At 40.6% G+C, this 22,679-nt stretch overlaps 1 protein-coding gene and 2 long non-coding RNA genes across 3 annotated transcripts in view; 1 reads left to right on the top strand and 2 right to left on the bottom strand.

The window, feature by feature from the left end:
* Positions 1-22,679, top strand: part of LOC311072953 (uncharacterized protein) — a 100,699-nt gene that overhangs the window by 61,281 nt on the left and 16,739 nt on the right. The window contains exon 5 of the mRNA XM_084098331.1: positions 17,456-17,776. Within this exon, the coding sequence (XP_083954457.1) occupies positions 17,456-17,776 (321 nt within the window). The remainder of the gene's footprint in view (positions 1-17,455; positions 17,777-22,679) is intronic.
* Positions 5,613-6,185, bottom strand: LOC311073011. Its single transcript, XR_014604098.1, has 3 exons — positions 5,979-6,185; positions 5,845-5,907; positions 5,613-5,745 (listed from the first exon to the last, which is right to left on the bottom strand). It is a non-coding gene; the product is annotated as an uncharacterized lncRNA (long non-coding RNA).
* LOC311073009 lies at positions 8,722-13,699 on the bottom strand. Its single transcript, XR_014604096.1, has 2 exons — positions 10,304-13,699; positions 8,722-10,213 (listed from the first exon to the last, which is right to left on the bottom strand). It is a non-coding gene; the product is annotated as an uncharacterized lncRNA (long non-coding RNA).

The following is a 22,679-nucleotide window of genomic DNA, read 5'->3' on the forward strand; positions in this document are numbered from 1 at the left end:
CACCTCGTGGGGTCTCAATGATCCTAAGAAAGGTGAGAAATCAGCCCAGAACTACACGGGAGGAGCTGGTCAATGACCTGAAAAGAGCTGGGACCACCGTTTCCAAGGTTACTGTTGGTAATACACTAAGACGTCATGGTTTGAAATCATGCATGGCACGGAAGGTTCCCCTGCTTAAACCAGCACATGTCAAGGCCCGTCTTAAGTTTGCCAATGACCATTTGGATGATCCAGAGGAGTCATGGGAGAAAGTCATGTGGTCAGATGAGACCAAAATAGAACTTTTTGGTCATAATTCCACTAAACGTGTTTGGAGGAAGAAGAATGATGAGTACCATCCCAAGAACACCATCCCTACTGTGAAGCATGGGGGTGGTAGCATCATGCTTTGGGGGTGTTTTTCTGCACATGGGACAGGGCGACTGCACTGTATTAAGGAGAGGATGACCGGGGCCATGTATTGCGAGATTTTGGGGAACAACCTCCTTCCCTCAGTTAGAGCATTGAAGATGGGTCGAGGCTGGGTCTTCCAGCATGACAATGACCCGAAGCACACGGCCAGGATAACCAAGGAGTGGCTCTGTAAGAAGCATATCAAGGTTCTGGCGTGGCCTAGCCAGTCTCCAGACCTAAACCCAATAGAGAATCTTTGGAGGGAGCTCAAACTCCGTGTTTCCTAGCGACAGCCCAGAAACCTGACTGATCTAGAGAAGATCTGTGTGGAGGAGTGGGCCAAAATCCCTCCTGCAGTGTGTGCAAACCTGGTGAAAAACTACAGGAAACGTTTGACCTCTGTAATTGCAAACAAAGGCTACTGTACCAAATATTAACATTGATTTTCTCAGGTGTTCAAATACTTATTTGCAGCTGTATCATACAAATAAATAGTTAAAAAATCATACATTGTGATTTCTGGATTTTTTTTTTTAGATTATGTCTCTCACAGTGGACATGCACCTACGATGTAATTTCAGACCCCTCCATGATTTCCAAGTGGGAGAACTTGCAAAATAGCAGGGTGTTCAAATACTTATTTTCCTCACTGTATATATATATATATATATATATATAGAATTGTATTTAAAATACATTTATTTCATGATAAGTATACTAAAAATAGATGTACATGTCTGTACTAACTGAAAATACACTGTAAATGTAGTTTATTTCATGCTGTCATCAAGCACACAAACTTAGTGCACTACAAATTAATTTGTAAAGTAGTAGTATACCTTTACAAATGCAATTGGGGAAGGATGAAATATTTAGTTTGAAACTTTTTTTTATTTTTTATATATGACCTACACACGCACATACCCATTTGTATAATATATACCCACCCATATATACATATAATATAAACTAACTGGACGAAACCTTTGAAAGAGGGTGCCCATAACCCCAATGACATGTCCATGCTCACTCAGTCCAAAAACTATAGTCTTTGTTAAAGTTTGAATTAGGCAACTCATCTTATGATCTTGTAGATCAGGGTGTTAAACTCAGTTCCTGGAGGGCCACATCCCCTGCAGAGTTTTGCTTCAACCTTAATTAAACACTTGATTCAGCTAATTAAGTCCTTCGGGCTTATTTGAAAACCACAGGTTTGTATGCTTGAGCTAGCCTGACTACGTCAGACTTCTTACTTCCGCTCAATTTCATTTCGCTTCTGTACTCAGTCTGAGACAGCGTAATAGCTTTCCGTTTTCCTCCGGCCTGAAAACAGCCGGCCAATCAACGAACAGAGGGCGGGCTGAGAGCCGTGACGTAGACACTGATTGTATCGTGGATGCGTAGATTTACTTCACATAATCTGCAAAAGTCCTTCACAGCCATGTTCACTCCGGTATTTCGCTCGATGGTTTTGTTTTCGCATCATACATGTGTTTACAGTGGAAGTTACATGCGACTGAGCATGCGCATAACACACGCCATAACCAAACGTTATGTGATTGGCTTACGGGTAACCAATGATTTTAAACTTCAGACAAGCGCCCCCCCGCGAGAAAGAAAACGCTTTTCAATTATGCCATGCCAGACTCTGTCTACGAAGCAAAGCTAAGTAGCAGAGTTTGGTATTACCAGGCTATGCTTGAGCAGGGTTGGAACTGAAATCTGCAAGGCTGTGGCCCTCCAGGAACTGAATTTGTAGATGAGGAATTGATTGACAGGTGATCTGACCAATCATACTTCGCCATCCGCCATTTTGTCCGACAAAGTAGTCAGGAGAGTTAGTAGATTAACATGGGAGGATTTGAACTTGAAAAACGGAGTGTACTGACGTCTTTCCGTGGTTAAAACAACATTCCTTCTTATGTTTGTTCATGTTTATTTGAGGCTATAAATTAACTAGAAGGAAGAGATGATCGGTTCACGAGCAGCTTTAACTGATGCTCTACAGCGATCTATCACGACCACTGATCTATACAATGACAAACGGCTCTTTAATGTGTCATTCTATATAGATCAGTGGTCACGACACATTAAAGAGCCACAAAACTGTATTTATTGTTTAAATTTCTTTTAAAAAATGACCAAATTTGAAAGGTGAGACTTTGTTTAATATGTTTAATATCAAACGTAACCGAAAAGTAACCTGGGGGGTATTCCAGAAAGCAGGTTATGTGACATACCCGGGTATGTTTAAGAGTAAGTAAGCGGATAACCTCAACTTTCGGTTCCAAAAACGGAGGTAACTTTCAGAGTATGTTAGTAGTCATAGCAACTCACTCTCTGAACTTAACCTGCTCCGGAGCAGGTTATGTTCCAGGGTTAGTTTGTTTCAGAGAGGTGACGGAGCATGGCGTGCACTTTTGAAGACGATCTAGTGGATGTGGAAGCACAGATAATATGAAATCTTTTCTGCCGTGAGAGGGTGATACGACCACGTATCAATGTGTTTTCGTATCCAAATGAATATTTGCGGGAGCGTTACCGTTTTTCAAAAGAATCGTTAAATTATTTAACGAAGATTTTGAAACCATACATAGCATCGCGGATTAGCGCTTAACACGGAGCACATTTTGTGCATTGCCCTTCGCTTTTTTGCGAAGGGGAGTTTTTTGTATCCAATAGGCAATGCAGAGCATGTGGGAAAGGCAACTGTGTGTAGGGCTGTTCGTACAGTATGTATTGCACTCAAACGGTTCCTGCACACTTTTGTGCAGAACCCTGGCCATAAACCACTGAGGGTCATTAAAGAGGAATTCCACAGAGTGGCGGGTTTGTCCGTTCTATGATATTCTATGACAGACCATTTTAGTTACATAGCACTACTTAATCTATCCATACTGTATACAGTCACAATAATTTTAAATGTTTCTAATTATATAACTTTCAATTTCAGGGTTCCCAAATGTGATTGGGTGCATTGATGGAACCCACATTCCCATTAAAGCTCCTTCAGTCAATGAAGGAGACTATGTTAATAGGAAGTCAATCAGTAGCATCAATGTGCAGGTGACAATATATTTTTTGGGTGCTAAATGTTTGGGTGTTTAAACCATTAAATCACCCTCATTACTGGTCCCCACTAACTAGGTAATATGTGATGCAACCCACCTCATCACTAATGTTGAAGCCAAATGGCCAGGGTCTGTACATGATGCCAGAATGTTTAGGGAGTCATCATTGTGCCACAAATTTCAACAGGGTATGTTTTGCCTTACACTGTTTTTTTATGTTTTTTATGCAATTATACACTTTAAAGTCCCTGTAAAGGCAATTCTAAAAAAAAAATTCTAAACACATTATAAATGTTAGAAATGTATTGCTAAATCATATTACAAAGACTGTGAACTGTGAAGTACTGAATTGTGGAGTTAGACCGTTAAACAGTAAACATTTTTTGGGCGGGGCTAAAACGGGGGCTCGATGACGCACTGGAGCCCCTGAGCTCCTGGACACGCCCCTACTTGATGACGCACTGGAGCCCATTCACATCAGTTTGCAACTCAATCGCGAGTTACTGTCAGTACTATTAGTTACTACATCCTACAGTTTGCTAGCTAGCTATGCCTTCATCACGGAAATGCGTATTACCTGGATGCGATCACGTACAAAACAGATCGGTGTCCTTATTTAAATTTCCGAAAAACTATCATATCAACAAGAGGTGGATTAATTTTGTGAAGAGCCACCTTGATGGAGATCTGAGGATCACCGCCAAAACCCGCCTCTGTAGTGATCATTTTACACAGGATAGTTATATAAATTTTCGTCGGAGACAACTGGGATCCATTCGCTGATAATCCGCTGTTATGGTGCGTTCAAGTCATCTCGTATAGATCGTATTTACGAGTTGAACGCACTTGAACGCCACCACAATGTCGTAAATACCAGTGGGGAGCTCGGGATTTTCTCTAAGCTCCGATCTTTACGAGTTGGGGGCGTGTCAGTGATTAACATGGCGGAATACACAATACGTAAAGGTATTTAGCTGTGATATTGTCAGGCTTTTCTATTTACAGCGCAGTTAGCTAATCGCCAACACAGAATATGATTGTATTATAATATAACAATGCAACATGTAACGATGAGCTGGCAGTGGCTTCATAAATTAATTAAAAACATAAAAATACAAAGTACACTTGATGCACATTTCTTTGTTCTTCATTTTCTAGAACAAGAGTTTAAAAACCTTACTGTATTTTTGTGTAATTAATTAAGAGAAAGTACTCCGCCATCTTGCTCCGACGAAAGTGACTTGAACGCACATGCCGTTATAAGCACGACTTCCCACCTCGTACGTACGAACTTCCCAGGAGGACTTGAACGCACCATTACTGGTGAATGGGGCCGAACCGACAATCTCCCGCCTCGGCCTTCATCCTCCCGTCGCGCCGACAACTGGTGCCATCGTCGGCAGTGCGTGCCCACCAATGAGTGTAAGTTGCCTTGTGTGCTTATGTTATAATTATAGTAGGTAGTATGTATGGCTAGCATGTATGGCTTTGTAAAACAAATTAAGCTGCTAGGAGCATCCTTTCCGGCTGTAGCGGTGACAGTTGAGTGTGGCGAGTCGACGGCAGCGAGCTTTCCCGCGAGTGGGCGTGGTTTCAGCGCAGCCAGCGGACACGCCCCCAGTGTTTGAGAGCAGAGACTACTGCTCATTTTTTCAAGATTTTGATCGCTTATTTTATGTACTTGCCGGCTTTTTTTATCATTCAAATTTGGCTGGGTGGCTAATAACACATTTTTCTGTGGTGTGACAAACTCAGAACACATACTTAATTTTGACTTTACAGGGACTTTAACTACCTTTATAGGACACTTCAATGGTTACTTGCTGGGGGACAGAGGGTACCCTTGTCTGCCCTATATGATGACACCCTACCCTGAACCTAAGCCTGGACCAAAGGCACAATTCAACCTGTCCCACAGCAGAACACGGGTCAAGGTGGAAATGACCATAGGCATCCTGAAGGCAAGGTTTCAGTGCCTGCGTGGGTGGTACGAGACATGATTTGCCAAAATCACTTTAATTAAAACCAGTTAACAGTCAAGTGTTGTTCATTGTTTCTTTATTTCCTGTAACAAAAGACATTTGTATTTATTGCTTTAGATTTCATTCAACAACAAATGACAGATTAATGTTCACATAGTGTTTCCCACCTTAAGCTGGTGCTCCAGCAATTCAATTTCAAGTCTTTTCTCCTCCATTTGAAGCTGTATAAGGTCCATCTCCATGTCACTTTTTCTGATTTGCTTTTGAAGGTGGACCTTATACAGCTCTTTGGCAGGCAACTAGAAAAACAGAATAATTAAACATGACTGATAAAGTCTGTAATACAAACACAGACCAAATATTTAAATGAGGAAGGAGAACTGCAGAACATTTCTTACACTGCTAAGATTCTGTGTGGAGGTAGATGGACCCTCATCTGTATTAAAATCTCCTGCCATATTCTGTAAAATGACAATGACAATTTATTTATTCTCTTATGTAAAAAAGGGGGAATGCATTCTATGCATCATACCTCTATGGGCCTCCCCACATTTTCTGTTTCTGTCATAGCAGAAGTGGTCTCTTCATCGTCATCCTACAGTGAAAATAAGGAAGGATGCTTGGTCTAGCAAACAGAAACCTAAAGACAATAATCACTTACAACTGTGACAGAGTGTGGTGTTGCAGGAGGATCCAATACTACAATGTGGCCATCAGCAACTGCAAGATAATTAAACCAATAAGATAATCATGCATATTCAATACTCAATGTATATTCTTAAACAAATACAACTAATAAAGAAGGACATTAGGAACATCTAAGAGTACTAGTAATAAGATTACAGTATACAACATATGCAGTCAAAGCAGCATGCATACTGCACAAGTGAATCAATGACTGTAAAATGCATTCAAAATGCCTTTTTAAAATGGTGACAGTGTTGATGATTTTCTTTATTAAAGCACTGACAAAAACAGTGAAAACATCAATAAATCATAAGTATTAATGTAGGTAGATTCCCCCTGGAATCCCATCGACCACAGGTCGCCCTTTATTAAGGGACAGTGCCAGCTAAATAATTTTTTCGTCACAATGAAAGGGGAAAATAGCCCATTTATAATTTTATAAACTCACGCATTTACTCTGTCCGTTATTTTTTGCCAAGCCAACTCTCTTTCTTTTGCTGATGCAGCAGTATTGCTTTTTTTAGTTAGAATGGGCTTATAGTCTTCATAAGCAAGCATTAAAACCTCCAACTCAGTTTCACCGAAGTAAGTAGCTCACTTTTTTTCTCCCTTGGTTTCCATGGTGACTCCTGAAATCGGCGATCCGTTGAAAATGTCTTTATGTACTCGCCGTGCGCGCGCATTAACTCTGGGTTACCAATAAGTCAAGTCAAGTCAAGTATATTTGTATAGCGCTTTTCACAATACAGATTGTATCAAAGCAGCTTCACAGTATTAAATTAAAATAATACAACAAGGTTTGTTTCTAGTGGAATTTATTGATTGATAAAATAAAATTAAATATCCCCAAAATATCCCCAACTGAGCAAGCCAAAGGCAACAGTGGCAAGGAACCGAAAAACTCCATCAAGTGACCTAATGGTGTCCTAAAACTCCATCAGGTGGCCTAATGGAGAAAAAAAAAAACTTGGGAGAACCCAGGCTCAGTCGGGGGCCAGTTCTCCTCTGGCATTTATGAACTAGAGGCCGGATTGTAGTTTGAACTGTAAGATTAAAAATATTATATGAATGCCTGGCCGAAAAGATGCGTCTTTAATCTAGTTTTAAACTGGGAGAGCGAGTCTGAGCAACGAACAGTATCAGGAAGGCTATTCCAGAGTTTTGGAGCTAAATGTGAAAATGCTCTCCCTCCTTTGGTTGATCTGGATATCCTAGGTATGACCAAAAGCCTCGAATTTATTGATCTTAAAGAGCGCGATGGATTATAGGGCGATAGAAGATCCGTTAAATAGACTGGAGCTAAGCCGTTTAGGGCTTTATAAGTCAGTAGCAATACCTTGTAAATAATACAGAACTTTATAGGTAACCAATGCAGTGATGATAAAATCGGTGTTATATGATCATATTTTCTTGATCTAGTAAGAACTCTAGCGGCTGCATTTTGGACTAACTGTAGCTTGTTTATTGAGGATGCAGGACAACCAGCTAATAAAGCATTACAGTAATCTATTCTCGAGGTCATGAATGCATGAACTAACTTTTCTGCATCAGAAACTGATAGGATATTACGTAGCTTAGCAATGTTTCTAAGATGGAAAAAAGCTGTTTTTGTAACATATGAAATATGATTTTCAAAAGACAGGTTACAGCCGAGTATAACACCCAGGTCTTTTACTGTAGAGGATAAAGTAACAGGACATCCTACGATGTTAAAGTTGTATTGTAAGAGGTTTTGTGGGCGTTTTTTTGATCCGATAAGTATTACCTCTGTCTTGTCTGGATTTAATAAAAGAAAATTACGCGTCATCCAATCTTTTATATCTTTAACACACTCTGTCAATTTGGATAATTTAGCGTTTTCATCCGGCCGTGATGAAATATAGATTTGAGTGTCATCAGCATAACAGCATAACGGTCCTGACACAATAATCGTTGTTTCGGGCGATGTGCTGCGTACCGTATCGATCAGATTCCTGAAGTCTTTCTTCAGAACCTCCGTCTGGCGCAGCCTGATGTCGTTCACTCCCGCGTGCAGGACCACAGTTCCGACGCGCTCGTCACTGTTCAGAATCTCGGGAACGCGAGCAGCGATTTCAGAAACACGAGCACCAGGAAAGCAGTGACTGTGCACCTTACTTTTACCTAACGTAGCGTGTACGTGTCGAACGATGGAATCGCCGATGATCATAGCATCGCGTTCTGTTTCGCGAAGAGGGAGAAGCGGTTTTGTGTGGATAACTCGAAAACCGGGAGGGTCGGAGAGAGTTGTGGTGGAATTTTTGCCTTAAGCCTAACTACCTGGGTCTCGTCTACTGGCGACGTCCCCACTCGGATAGCTTATTCCCTAAACTAGCTACCTGGGTCTCGTCTACTGGCGACGTTCCCACTCGGATAGCTTATTCCCTAAACTAGCTACCTGGGTCTCGTCTACTGGCGACGTCCCCACTCGGATAGCTGATATCTGAGTCTCGTCTCCTGGCGACGTCCTCACTTGGATATCTTACCTAGTCTAACTTGTTTTCTCTAAACTAACTTCCTTCCTAAACTAGCTTCCTGCGCAGGAATAAATCGACAAACAGACCTGCAAATGTCCTCTAAATGCTTTAATCACGGCCAGGAGATCTTCCCGAGCAGTTCTCAGGGAATCTCTCCCAAGAAGCAAGGCCGGAGGATCTCAGACAAATTCCATTGAGAATCCCCCCGAAAAACACATATACAACAGTTTTTATAGTATAGAGGTATGGCATAAATTTCAGGCTGCATTACATAATTTCCCCACTATTTGATTGGTTCTTCATATGCAAACCCCTCTGTTACTAGGTAAAGAAAACTCTGATCTTGTGATTACTTATCACAAGGTTTTAATGATGACTTCATTTGTTCTAACAGACTGTCTAGTTTAACTTCCCAAAACTATGTTATTTTTACCCATAGACACATACTCAAAGTCACAAGTTTTTCCCCAAAGAGTTTGGAAACATTAAAAGCATATGAATGTCATTCCTGCAAGAAAGACAAATGTTAATTGATTAATTAAAGTTGATTAATTAAAATTCATTCACATTCCCTTCTCTGGTCGTAATTTTACATTATACGACCAAATAGCTGGAACTTTAATTACTCTAATGAATTATTTCATACCTGCATGATTTACCTGCAATCTAATTTACCTTTACCAAATCATCCTATTATAAGTCAGTGACTTTAATACCACCTGATACCTCTAATCATACCATGTTCCATCTTTTACTTTATAATACCTGTCAAATATTCCTTCAATCAGCATCCTAAGTTGTAATTGTTCAAATCATGAGATCTATATCAATTCTCAGTCGTACAGTTTGATCGAACCAAATAAAACATCAATAAACATCACACAAAATTAATTATCTGCTAAGCTTAAAACATTAGTGGGTCCACATCTTCCTCCAGATGTGTTGATCATCTCGTTGCCCCATGGACGTTCCATCTTCACCAGGGTGATTCTTTGCGAACCGTTGCAATGGGCTTTCCCACGTTGGCAAGGGAGGTACGTTAAACTAGCACGTCCTTGATCCCCCACTTGACGCTGTGTGTTGTCGTTGGTGTTGACGTTTGGCGTTGGCGTGTGTGGTTGCTGAGGGCTGGTTGGTGTAGTTTAAGTCGAGATGCTTGGACGGAGGTGTCACCGCACCCCAGATGGGACCTTGTTTGTGGAGTGAACCACAAGAACAACCTGTGAATGGAGACCTCAAGTATTTTTGTTAGCATCAACATGGATCATGTCGCCAGACTCATCTGCTTGTCTGGCCGGTCGTCCTTTTTTGATGAGACCTGTAAAACTTCATGTTAAACAGTAACAAAACAATATTTTTTCACATTTGGAACAGAATCAGTTCTGTTCGATGAGATCCATCATGACATCCTGTAAAAAGTAAAAGTTAAATATGGGGTGGACAGGGCAAGCTTGCTCGCTCTCTGCCTTCCCAAAGTTATACGCTGCGCAGGTGTGGCATTGTTTATTTCTGCCATAACAATAAACCCAGCTCAGGATAGTTAGTCAAAATCATCCAATGGTTGTTATTTTATTGGGCATATTCTCTTCCCTCGGTGGGGATATTTTAACCTGTGGGCATATTTTAACCTGTGGGCATATTTTAACCTGTGGTGTCACTTTATAAATTTAGATACAGCTGTTTTGATTGACATCATTTATTTGTCTTAGAACACCATATTTCACACACTCACTTTCACACACTTTCACACACCCCTCTCTGGCCAGAGATTCATACATTCTTGTCTGCCATAGCAGTTTATGAACTGAATGGGGAACATATATTTATTATGTGTGGAATACCACCAAATCTGAACGGTAACAAAGTTCGACGACGGAAACTACAGAACGTAGACACACTGTGGCATTCCCCTTGCAACAGTGTCTGAACGTTAGGATATAAATTTTCAATTGTCCAATGTAGTCGTCATGTGATTGAGTTTACACAGTGGACGTAAACCTAGCTTTTCAAAAATCAAATAGATTAAACACTTTTAATAATAATAATCGTATAGACCTACAGTTGCAGTTGAGAGAATCAGTTTTAATTCCTCAAATGCAATTTGTCATTTTTTGCACAATTTCAATTTTCCAACTTTTTGTTGTTGCTCATGAGCTATTTAAAAGAAGATTTGGAAATCTTCACACAACCTTTGATCCATGGACAAAAAGAAAATAACATTTCCATCTCGTACCCCTGATGATGACAGCATGTGATTTCAAAAGTTTATAATTAGAAAACATTGTTTTTATTGAATCTTGAAAATTACCTTTAAATGAAATGGAGTGACCAATATTTTTACTTTTCCATAGAATTCTGCAATATCAATAACCTATTAATGCTTTTACATAACTCTCACTGCCATATCCAGATTGGAGAGTCATGCTCTCACTTCTGCTATTGAACAGTAGGGCTGTTACTGGCTGGTATCTATTGAAAGCAGATTCAAAGAGTTAGTTTAAACAGAGAAGAATATGAAGAATTATGAAGAATTGCTGAAACCAGTGGATAATCAAAAACAATCAAGTTAAATAATAACTAAATTTGAAACGGTCTCTGTAGTGATCATTGAAAATGCAGCACCTAGCCCACACGGCTGATTGTCTTTCTGTGTGGATTGTCATTCAGTTGAACTTCAGGCTGATACATTGGATCGTCAGGCTGTTAGCACTCTCCTCAGTCTGGCTTTTGCATCTCCTGCCACAAAATTTCATAATGCATGGCAAAATTGTCTTTAGGAAAAGTCTCAAGTGAACTGTCACCTTTGCACTGTCTCAGTCTCCCCATGCTGACCCCTCTCAGAAGTCTCAACTTCCTCTTTCAGGAGGGCGGCTGCAGGCCCCACTTCCTCTTTTATTTTTCTGCAGTCATCCCACTTTTTCAAGGCAGCTGTCTGAAATCTTGAACACTCAGAGAACCGCAAAAATCAAATTAAACAGCTTAATTTCCAAAAGTCTCTTCTGGTTTACAACACAGCAATTATTCAATTTATTAAAAAGCTTAGTCCTTCATTGCGGAAAAAAGCAAGCACTTCTTCTTTGCAAAGACGCAGGAAAAAGCAGGAAAACTCCTCTAATTAATACAGTGTATAATGTAAATTAAAAGAATTCTTTGTCTTTTCTTTTTTACAAGAAACCAAAATAAAATGACTGTAAGATGTCAGTTATGTGCTTGTTCAAATCACAATTTATATTTAAAGTTGGTCACCCAATCTCATTCTCATACTATGCACAATGCACAAAAATTATCTCAGTTAAACATAAACCATTGACTCTCAGGTTCTCCGCAATGGATCAGTTTTTTCACACTGTCTCCCAGGGATAACGGGATACAAATTCTAGACGCCTTCATATAGAATGTATATTATTTAGACACGTTTAGTTAATATCTTATTATTTATTCATCACTTTAAGAGCACCTATTGCTCGGTTTTATATATCTCATATACATTAATAAATCAAAGTCTAACTCATAAAAGTTTCTTCATTACTCAAAATTTTCTAATTATCACAGAATGCATATTCCTATTATTATGATTTATAATTTTAACAATTTCTTCATTTTTTAATTGATTTCAAAATGTAAAAATTCATAAATCTCAGGATAACAATATTGATCTATTTATCTTGTTTCCACATGGAATCTTTCTTTATCTTTATCCTTCTTTATTAACCTTTCTTTAATTCAATCAAAATCAAAGTCTTTTCAAACAAAATTTCAAACAAAAAGCAAGTTTCATTACTACAGCATCTCAGGGTATTTTCCCCTCCTGGATCTGGTTTCCAGCATGACTAGTTGCTATTTGCAGAAGAAAGTTTCATTGACAGCTTTCTGGGCGCACTCTCAAAAACAACAAATAAAATACTCAACATATACTAATTTGGTTGAATTTAACCATAATCATTCATTGCCCTTAATAGCAAAGGTCAAAACATATCTTTTTTTTTTTTTCTCTTTAAATCCTTAAATCTTTTAAATCTGATTACCAGTTTTCTTCAAAATTTTACTTAACAGAAAAGCCAATTTTTAATTAAACCTTTTAATTAATTTAGAAGCATTTTAAAGGAAAATTGTCAGGTCTGTTGTCCTACCTTAATACTTTAAGTCCTTTTAGCCCGACTGGAATGGTCCCTCTGTCGAACAGGGTTCTGCAGTCTGGCAGAATGAAGACAACGTGGTTCCTCGCTCCCCGTCCATCCGACAGAGGGAGATTCCGAGGACTCCTGGATGGCCCGCCAAAATGTGGTGGAATTTTTGCCTTAAGCCTAACTACCTGGGTCTCGTCTACTGGCGACGTCCCCACTCGGATAGCTTATTCCCTAAACTAGCTACCTGGGTCTCGTCTACTGGCGACGTCCCCACTCGGATAGCTTATTCCCTAAACTAGCTACCTGGGTCTCGTCTACTGGCGACGTCCCCACTCGGATAGCTGATATCTGAGTCTCGTCTCCTGGCGACGTCCTCACTTGGATATCTTACCTAGTCTAACTTGTTTTCTCTAAACTAACTTCCTTCCTAAACTAGCTTCCTGCGCAGGAATAAATCGACAAACAGACCTGCAAATGTCCTCTAAATGCTTTAATCACGGCCAGGAGATCTTCCCGAGCAGTTCTCAGGGAATCTCTCCCAAGAAGCAAGGCCGGAGGATCTCAGACAAATTCCATTGAGAATCCCCCCGAAAAACACATATACAACAGTTTTTATAGTATAGAGGTATGGCATAAATTTCAGGCTGCATTACATAATTTCCCCACTATTTGATTGGTTCTTCATATGCAAACCCCTCTGTTACTAGGTAAAGAAAACTCTGATCTTGTGATTACTTATCACAAGGTTTTAATGATGACTTCATTTGTTCTAACAGACTGTCTAGTTTAACTTCCCAAAACTATGTTATTTTTACCCATAGACACATACTCAAAGTCACAAGTTTTTCCCCAAAGAGTTTGGAAACATTAAAAGCATATGAATGTCATTCCTGCAAGAAAGACAAATGTTAATTGATTAATTAAAGTTGATTAATTAAAATTCATTCACAGAGTCTTGGTCTAGACCTGACTCGCGTCTTCCACTGCGGAACCATCCAGGCTTCGTGGTGGCGTGTTGGAGCCGGAGTGAACGAGACCATGGCTGATCGCGACCTCGGCGCTCGGGACCGATGCTGAGTAACGCACAGAGTAGACGAGGTCGGAATCAGCGGGTTAGTAACGTTAATCACTGATTTGTGTGCATCGGCGCGTGATGTTTCAAGAGCTAACCGCCGGTCTCTTAGCTCGGCTTGTCTCACTAAAAGGTCGTGGATCTGTTTCTCAACAGCTTCCAGCTCGGACTGCAATGCGTGCAGCTCAAATGTGTCCTCACCTGCACCAAAAGGTAGACTACTTAGATCTGATATATTCGCCATTTTAACAGATGGACAGTAAGTTAGCAACGACGCTACCAGTGATTTACCAGTGATACTAATTTATGACTAAACTCTTGGATATAATCCATCTATTTTAGTGGTACGGGTGTAGAGTAGACGCACGATAGGTGAAAAAAAATGTTTGTTTGTAAGTGAGTGTGGAGAAGACGCGTTCAGCCGTGATCCACGGACGTAACCTATATGAGTATCCAGCGTTGGATCACTAATAGGCTTGAGACGCGTCTGCTCAACAGTCCGCGTTGTAACTATGAGGTTTGAGCAGTAGTGCTTCTCAGTGAGGAAAAGTGGAAAATGTTCGTTGTAAGTGAGTTTAAAGAGAAATCAAGAATTATAAATCAAATCGATAGAGCTCGAAAGACAACAACGTATTCAGACAACATGTTCAGACGCAACGCATGCGCAGTGTTCACCTCTCAATAGGAGGTTGTTCTCAATAGGAGGTTGATTAAACTAACTCCTCACAGGTGTTTTGGAACCGACATACCCAGAGTAAGCAAGTTTGGGGTTAACCAACCAAGAGTTCAAGATTTATCTGATGGTAAGTACCTTGCTTTCTGGAATACACCCGTCCTGTCTGTCAGCGTGTTGTCAGTCTCCTCTCTGCTCCGCAATGTATTTTTCACTGCGTGAGAACATGGTGTGGCGTGAGAACGGCGTAGCTTGTCGGACATAGCGACAGTAACTAAGGGAGGATACAAATTCATTGTTTATGATAAACAAAATGGGCTTACCTCAAGGCTCAATCTTAGGCCCCTTGCTTTTTAGTTTGTTTATAAATGATTTACCATGTTTTTGTCCAGATGCTGAATGTCAGCTTTATGCTGCGATACATCAATTTATATATCTGAAACTTGCATTGAATTGAAACTTGAGATGTTGTATAATCGGGCTCTAAAAAATAATTGATTAAAAGCCAAATCGATGGCATCACCGCCATATTTAAAAAATAATAATAATATGCTTAGTTTTACAAATTAAAAAAAATTGTCATATATAAAAATTTTTTTTTAATGTTTGCACATAAGACATCATCTGGTCTATGTAAAGTGCTAAAGAGATAGGATGATAAAAGTAGAATCACTAGGAGTACAGCAGGTGGGAATTGTAGGATTGATTTCCATAGAACTACACAAAGGCAAAGAGCCTTTTCTGTAAAGGGCTCCCAACTCTGGAAACATGTTGCCAAATGAGTTTAAAGCAGTAAAATAAACATGAAATAAAGTATTTTAAATTGAAGGTAAAGTAGTGGTTTAAAATTAATCAGTACTACATGCATATTTAAATTTAATAAATGTTTGTTTTAATTAGTTATTCATGCCAGGGTTGGAAGCATCCTTAAAATAGGTACAGGTGTATTTGTATGTGTATAAATTACATGCTGTATTAGCTTTATTCTATGATTAGTAGTTTTCATTTTTTTAGAAAAGCCTTTCTAGGGACCCGAGATGCAAATTAGCTTATGCTATCTCGATGTGCAATACATATATTCCAGGTTTCACCTAGAATCATGTTTTTTTTTGTATTGTCCCATATAAATAAACTTATAAATAAATAAATAAAAATGAAGGCCATATTAATGTTTGTCTGTGGGGATTGTTTGTATATTGTCGTATTATTAAAGTAAACAAGGCCGCTAATAATGACCTTAACCTTTTCAATAATTTTACCACACTTTGATTATCAGGTAGCCTATTGTTTAATTCAATTAAAATTGATTCCTATAGCACTTTTCACAATTTTGCATGGTTGCAAAGCAGCTTTACATACATATAGAAAGTAGTTACAAAAGTAAAGATATGTAGGCTAATTATGACAAATTAAGAAAACAACATAGTCCATTTGAAATGGTGAAAGAAATTCACGTAGCCTATTAGGCTACTTGATCAGAAGTTGTATTACTTTAGTGTATTCCTAATCTACCCAGGTTGTGCTTAGACACAAAAGATCTGATTCGTACTATGTTTTTTAGATGTAGTAAGCTGATTTAGTTCTGGCTTTGATGTGTCTTCTCAAACTAAGATCAGAATCCAGGATGACATTGAGATTCATGACTTCATGTTTAGTTTCTAGACCATCATCATCAATCGGCTGCGAACAGGGTAGGTTGACAGTCGGTCACTAATTTTGTCCATTCCTTGCGATTTCTGGCAACTTCCCGTAGTTCGCCCGCTGTTGCTGGTTCGTCCTTATTGATGAGTTCGCCGATATATTGATGGTATAGCTTTCGCGCTCTGCCTCGACTTCTTTTGCCATGCCGCTGTTGTGGCGCGTACAAGATATACTTGTTGATCAAGTCGCTCTCATGTCTTCTTAGGCAGTGTCCTACAAATCTTAGCTGTCTCTGTTGTACTTGAAGAATGATTTGGTTGCGGCCAGCTCTTTCATAAATCTCTTTATTGCTTTTCTTGTCCAGGCGCTTTATGCCAAGCATGATTCTGTAGCAGTTGGTGGCAAAACTGTTGAGTTGGTCTCTGAGTTTGCTGCTAAGGATCCAGCTCTCGCAACCATAGAGCAGGATTGAGACACACGCAGATTTGAATATGTTGATCTTGAGTGTTATTGGAAGACTTCTTGACTGAAATATGTTCTTCATCTTCCAGAAGGCCCCCCATGCTTGGCCTTTTGGCCCCCATGCTTGAACTCACCATCAATGACTTCATCTTTATTGGCAAATACAATAACCTCTGTATTGTCTTTATTAACTGAAGAACATTTTTGGCACATCAAGCTGTTAATTTCATTTAAGCATTGGCACAGGGAGTCTATTGGGACTGAAGACACTTAGCTACAAATCTAGATATGGGTGTCTTCTGCATCTGTGATAAGTAATAGTGTTGTTTTTAATTATATGGCCTTGTGAGAGCATATACAAACTGAACAGTAGAGGCGTAAAGATTGAACCTTATAACTTATGTTTTAGCAGTCCGGTCAGATTCATATTGCTTATGCTCACAAATATCATCTAAGCACCGTCTCAGACAGGCCGACCCATTTTCCCATTCTGTTGAGGAGTATATTGTGGCCAACAGTATCAAAAGCAGCACTAAGATCTAGTAATACAACACTGAAATTTTAGCCGAATATCATTTAAAGGGAGGGAAGGCAATTTGTTTTATAAACAGTTTTTGTTAAACTGAAAACTTTCTTCACATCCTGATAGCAATCAATAATAGAAGTGGTCTAAACTTCTACAAGGTCTAAATATTAAAACATGTGCATATATCTTCTGGGAAGTCTCAGAATCAAAAAACGTTCGTCCAATCATTGCATTCGGAATGTTATAAGATGTTTTGTTGAAGAAAGTTTTCTTATTTACTAGCTCTCAGTGTAACTCATGTTTAACCCTCATTCATATTGTTTCAGGTCTGGTGAATGGTGAGTGGCATGAGTTAAAGACAGTGATGGAGGGAGACGATCTGACTCTGCAAACAGGAGTTCCTGAACTAAAAGGAGAGGATGAAACAATGTGGCTGTTTACAAGTGGCAGCCAAACCACCCGAATAGCACAGATGTATCAGAGTAAAGTATCGCTTCATAAGAGACTCGCTGACAGATCGCAGCTCGACCAACAGACCGGATCACTGACCATCTGGAACATCAGCGCCAGTGAATCTGGACTTTATAAGCTTGAACTCACCATCAATGACTTCATCTCTAGGAGAACATTCAGAGTTGATGTATATGGTAAGTTTTAACTACAGCCAATACAAGACTAAATACTAGTGTGTCACGTTCTGGGCCAGTATAGAGACACTTAGTCTTAGAGTAAAATATTCGTCTTGAGTGTTAAGAATCTAATAATGTTTGATAATTTAGTGTTGCCTCAGTTTGCATTTCAGAATCAGGCTTACAGATCGCATGAAAGTTCATTTCAGCTCTGGACTAGACTATAGGACTATTTAAAACCATGACAGAGAAAGCAGGTTTTTGATAATCTGGTTTAAAAGGCCATTTAAATCTAGGATTAGACTTAATCTCTGTCTGGGAAAACTGCCTGTTAAAGTTCAGATAAACTCAGATTTGTCTGAAATCCTCAAAGCTGTTTAATGAACTTTTTTTTTTTTTTTTATAAATTAAGTATGAATACATAACACATAATACAAGGGATGTGCATAAGTACTCTAAAGTGAAACTGATGATTGACATTGTAAACAATAATAAGTTATAATTGGGTGAAGTGACATTTGCTACAGTTGAAATTCTGTAACAACTCTACATTTCATTGAGTATTTCAGCAAGACCATTCATACAATCAGATACGCCAAAGCCTCTCATTTACATAAGAAAAAACAAGATGTTTGAACTTGCATATAAGAAATGCCTTAATTCTTTCTTAAGACTTTTGTAAATCTGGCCCCAGATCTCATGATTTGAAACTGCCCTCTCCAGTGTGATTTCTGTGTGTTCCCTTTCAAAAGCTACAATCAATGCTGCGCTGCTTAGCGCATTGGGAACGTCTTTAATCGTCACCAGCTGTGAATATAGTGTGTAACATGTAAATAGAATTGACCCGGAAGTATTAATAGCCTCGGTCGGTGACGTCACCGGCGCACAAAATATTTGTACAGGCTATAAATAGATGAGCCACAGGTCATCGTCAGGATATTTTGTCTTCAGAGACCATTCTGTGTATGTGTGCGTCAAGAAAACTTCTCTTACCTCTTTATATCTTAGTTTTTGCTAGGCAGTGTGCAGAAAAATCTCTTTTTCCTCTACACTATGTCTGACAAGTGAAAGAAAAAGGAACATCTAACATCCCCTCAAAAGGAAGTGTTAAAATTGATACCACTCTCAGAGAGTCTCGCAGCGTGGAAACTTCTGCCAGGCTTTTCTGCGTGGGTATTAAGCACAGTACAGATAGGATACAGAATCCAATTTATTCGCCGTCCTCCGCGTTTCAGCGGCGTGGTATCCACTTCCATGAGACCAGAACTGGCGCATGTATTTTCACAAGAGCTACAATCTCTGCTGAGCAAAGAGGCCATAGAACATGTTCCTCTTCCATAGAGAGAGTCAGGCTATTACAGCAGATACTTCCTGGTTCCCAAGAAGGATGGGGGGTTGTGTCCAATCTTAGATCTTTGAGGCTTAAACCGTACAGTCAAAGCACTCAAGTTCAAGATGTTAACTGTAAAGACGATCTTGTCGCAAATTCAACATCACGATTGGTTCGCCACGATCGATCTGAAGGACGCACACTTTCATATAGAAATATTGCCACAACACAGGAAGTTCCCAAGGTTTGCTTTTAGTGGTGAAGCTTACCAATATCGGGTCCCTCCATTCGACCTAGCCATGTTACATAGACGATTGGCTAATACTGGCCTAGTCTCAAGAGCTTGCGTTTCGACATCGAGATCGATCCCCGCTCATCTTCTCTCTATGGGGCTGAGATGCAACGCCAAGAAGAGCGTTCTCTCTCCCGCCCAGAGGGTAATATGCTTGGGGGTTAAATGGGACTCTGTCACCATCGGGGGCACAACTGTCTCCCGCTCGTGCTAAGACCAGTTTTAAACACCCTAAGTAACATCTGGCTATAGGTCAGGACATTACATACAGTAGGTCTCATGGCAGCTGCGTCCACAGTGATCCCTCTGGGCATTTTGCACATGAGACTACTTCAGTTGTGGCTCAAAACCGGGGGATTTCATCTATACAATCCCCAAGGGCAAATGAAGGCAAGAGCACACTCTGAGTGCCTTGTGTTCTTTCTAAAAATCCATGTTTATGGGTTACACGCTGCGGCTTCGTTCCCTTTCTACGTGGTTCAGACCCCAGTTCCTTGCACTTTAGGTGCGTCTTGCCGTCGCAGATTGCTAATGACAGACGCCTCCCTGATGGGCTGGGGAGCGGTCTTAAGTGGTCATCCTGCTCAAGGGGAATGGGAGGGTCATCGGTTCGATTGGCACATCAGCTGCCTCGAGCTGATGGCTGTCTCTTTCTCCCTCAGTTGAGAGACTGTCACTTTCTCCCTCAGTTGAGAGACTGTCATGTCCTAGTGCGGGTGTCACAGCAGCAGTCTCTTACATAAATCACCAGGGAGGTCTCCGCTCACGCAATCTGAACAGAATAGCGAGGCAGATCCTCCAGTATCTCTGCTCCCGGGAGTTCTAGCCAGAGTTCGCCATCAAGGGTCTTGCCTCTTACTGATAGCGCCGTGTAGGCCGAACAGAGTATGGTTCTCGGAGATAATATCTCTCCTCGACGGCTCGCTGTGGTTGATTCCGGAGAGGAGGGACCGAATCTGTCTCAGGTGGAGGGCACAATATTCCATCCCAGGCCCGACCTGTGGAACCTTCATGTTCGGCTGAGCGACACTGGGCTTTCGCCTAACGTTATTGAGACCATTCTAAGTGCAAGGGCCTCCTCCACTAGAAAGACGCCAGTAAATGGGGTGTCTTTGAAAGGTGATTCACAGCACATAATGCAGATCTGGTCAACTGCCAGATTGCTTCAGTTCTGGACTTCCTGCAGGAAATGTTGTCAACAGGCACATGCCCCTCCATTCTCAGGGCTTATGTGGCTGCTCTTTCGGCTTGCCACGCCTTTGTTGACGGGGCGTCACTCGAGAGACATTCTCTGCTCGCTCGCTTCATTCGTGGGGCCAGATGACTCAGGCCGCCTGTAAGAACCAAGATCCCTTCATGGAACTTAGCTATAGTCCTCGAGGGTCTGGTTGAGACCCCCTTTGAACCTCTAGAGTCAGCGTCTTACAAACTTCTGACCCTAAAGATGTTTTTTCTATTGGCTATAACTTATTTAAAAATAAACAGGGATATGCAGGCTCTGTCGATCTCATCATCCTGCTTAGTCTTTCCCCATACATCCGGTCACCCTTGAGACCTTCTGCCCTCCGCCGTTCACAACGCCGGAGCAGGAGAGATCTCAAGGACTGTGTCCAGTCCGTGCTCTTCAGGCCTACATCCACCGCACTAGCCAGTGGCGTAAGTCAAAGCAATTGTTCGTCTGTTATGGGGGCAGTAACGGGGGCGGCCGTCACCAAGCAGACCATATCACATTTAGTCAGGGATGCTTTTGCTTTTGCCTATGAGGCACGCGGTCAAGTTTCACCAATGGGTCTAAAGGCTCACTCGCCCAGGGCAGGTGGGAATTTTCTTGACTCAAAGTTGTCCTGAGGGCAGAAACGTTTGTGATTGGTTCAATCTGACAACCAATCGCAAGAGGGGAGAGAATTGCAGAGGCGGGGCCACCATTTCCAATCTCAACCGTCAAAATCCCTCCGCGGTGCGCAAGCAAGAGGAGCTGGTTATCATTTCAAAGTAAGTTTTTTAAAAACAAAAACGTAATATTCTCGAAAATGGAGCATTGTATGTGCACCTATGTGTGATCCCCCCCCCTGCTTTCATCATAGTATATCATAGTATAATTGTGCAGCTTGTAGCTTAAGGATAGGCTAGCCTACTGTTTCAGAAGCAAGCTAGTGTTGTAGCTTGCATTAAAATGTTGCAGTGGCTGTCATAGATATGGTGGCTGTTGTCAGCGGTTCTTATCACAAAAATGTAGAAGAACAAGATAATTCAGAAAAACGTCACCTTTAGGGGTGTAACGATACGCGTATTCGTATTGAACCGTTCGGTACGAGGCTTTCGGTTCGGTTTTCGGTAGGCTGCGCATTTTCAAACCGAACGGTTCATTGGACCATTTTTCCTGCCGACCAAAATTTCGTTATTTCAGATGTAGGCGCGTTGCACGTGGCAAGCACGCTCATAATGTAAGAGATGCCGGCGCGACCACAACATTGCCCAACATCAAATGGCAAACGTAATGCAAGTGGAACGAAACTGCTCGTTATTGTGTGGTTGAAGGACCGTTTATCAGTTTGGACCAGTGCAGCGCGAGCCGATCGTGATCATGCGACACTGTCACTACACAGCGCTAAGAGATCCAGTAAAGAAAGCATTTGAATTCGCCACAGAAGTAATAACATCGCTGCTAGATCTAGTGAGAAACATTCTCATTTCTCCGTTATTAACGGATCAATAATGCTTTCAAGTAACATTACGCCGGTTTTATTTTGACATTGTGAATACAATTGCTGCCCTCAAATGTTAATCTGAACTAAAAATAAACCTTTAACTACTACAATATTACATTTCATTTTTTCCAATGAGCTTTTTTTGTTTTATATGCTCGATGTTAAATTTAAATTTGTATTTATAAATTTAGTTAAATTTATAAATTTGGCTTTTCTTCATGACTGTTTAGTCTCATCTGGTCCCAGGGCAGAGACCATTATTTTCCACAATTTTGTCTCAGGGCAGGTGAATCCCTCCTGGTCTCAGGGCAGAAGTCAGTCTAATTTATAAATTTGGCTTTTCTTCATGACTGTTTAGTCTCATCTGGTCCCAGGGCAGACAGATATTTCTAGATTTTGGCTTTTCTTCATGACTGTTAGTATCATCTGGTCCCAGGGCAGAGACTATTGTTTCCCACAATTTTGTCCCAGAGCAGGGGAATCCCTCCTGGTCTCAGGGCAGAAGTCATATTTTTCTCTTCTCAGGGCAATATAGTTGGACAAAAGGGAGTCAGCTGTCTTCTCTGGTCTCAGGGCAGAAGTTGTCTGAGG

This window comes from Abramis brama, assembly GCF_963993115.1.
Source record: "Abramis brama genome assembly, chromosome: 22".
In the NCBI taxonomy this organism is placed as follows: Eukaryota; Metazoa; Chordata; class Actinopteri; order Cypriniformes; family Leuciscidae; genus Abramis; species Abramis brama.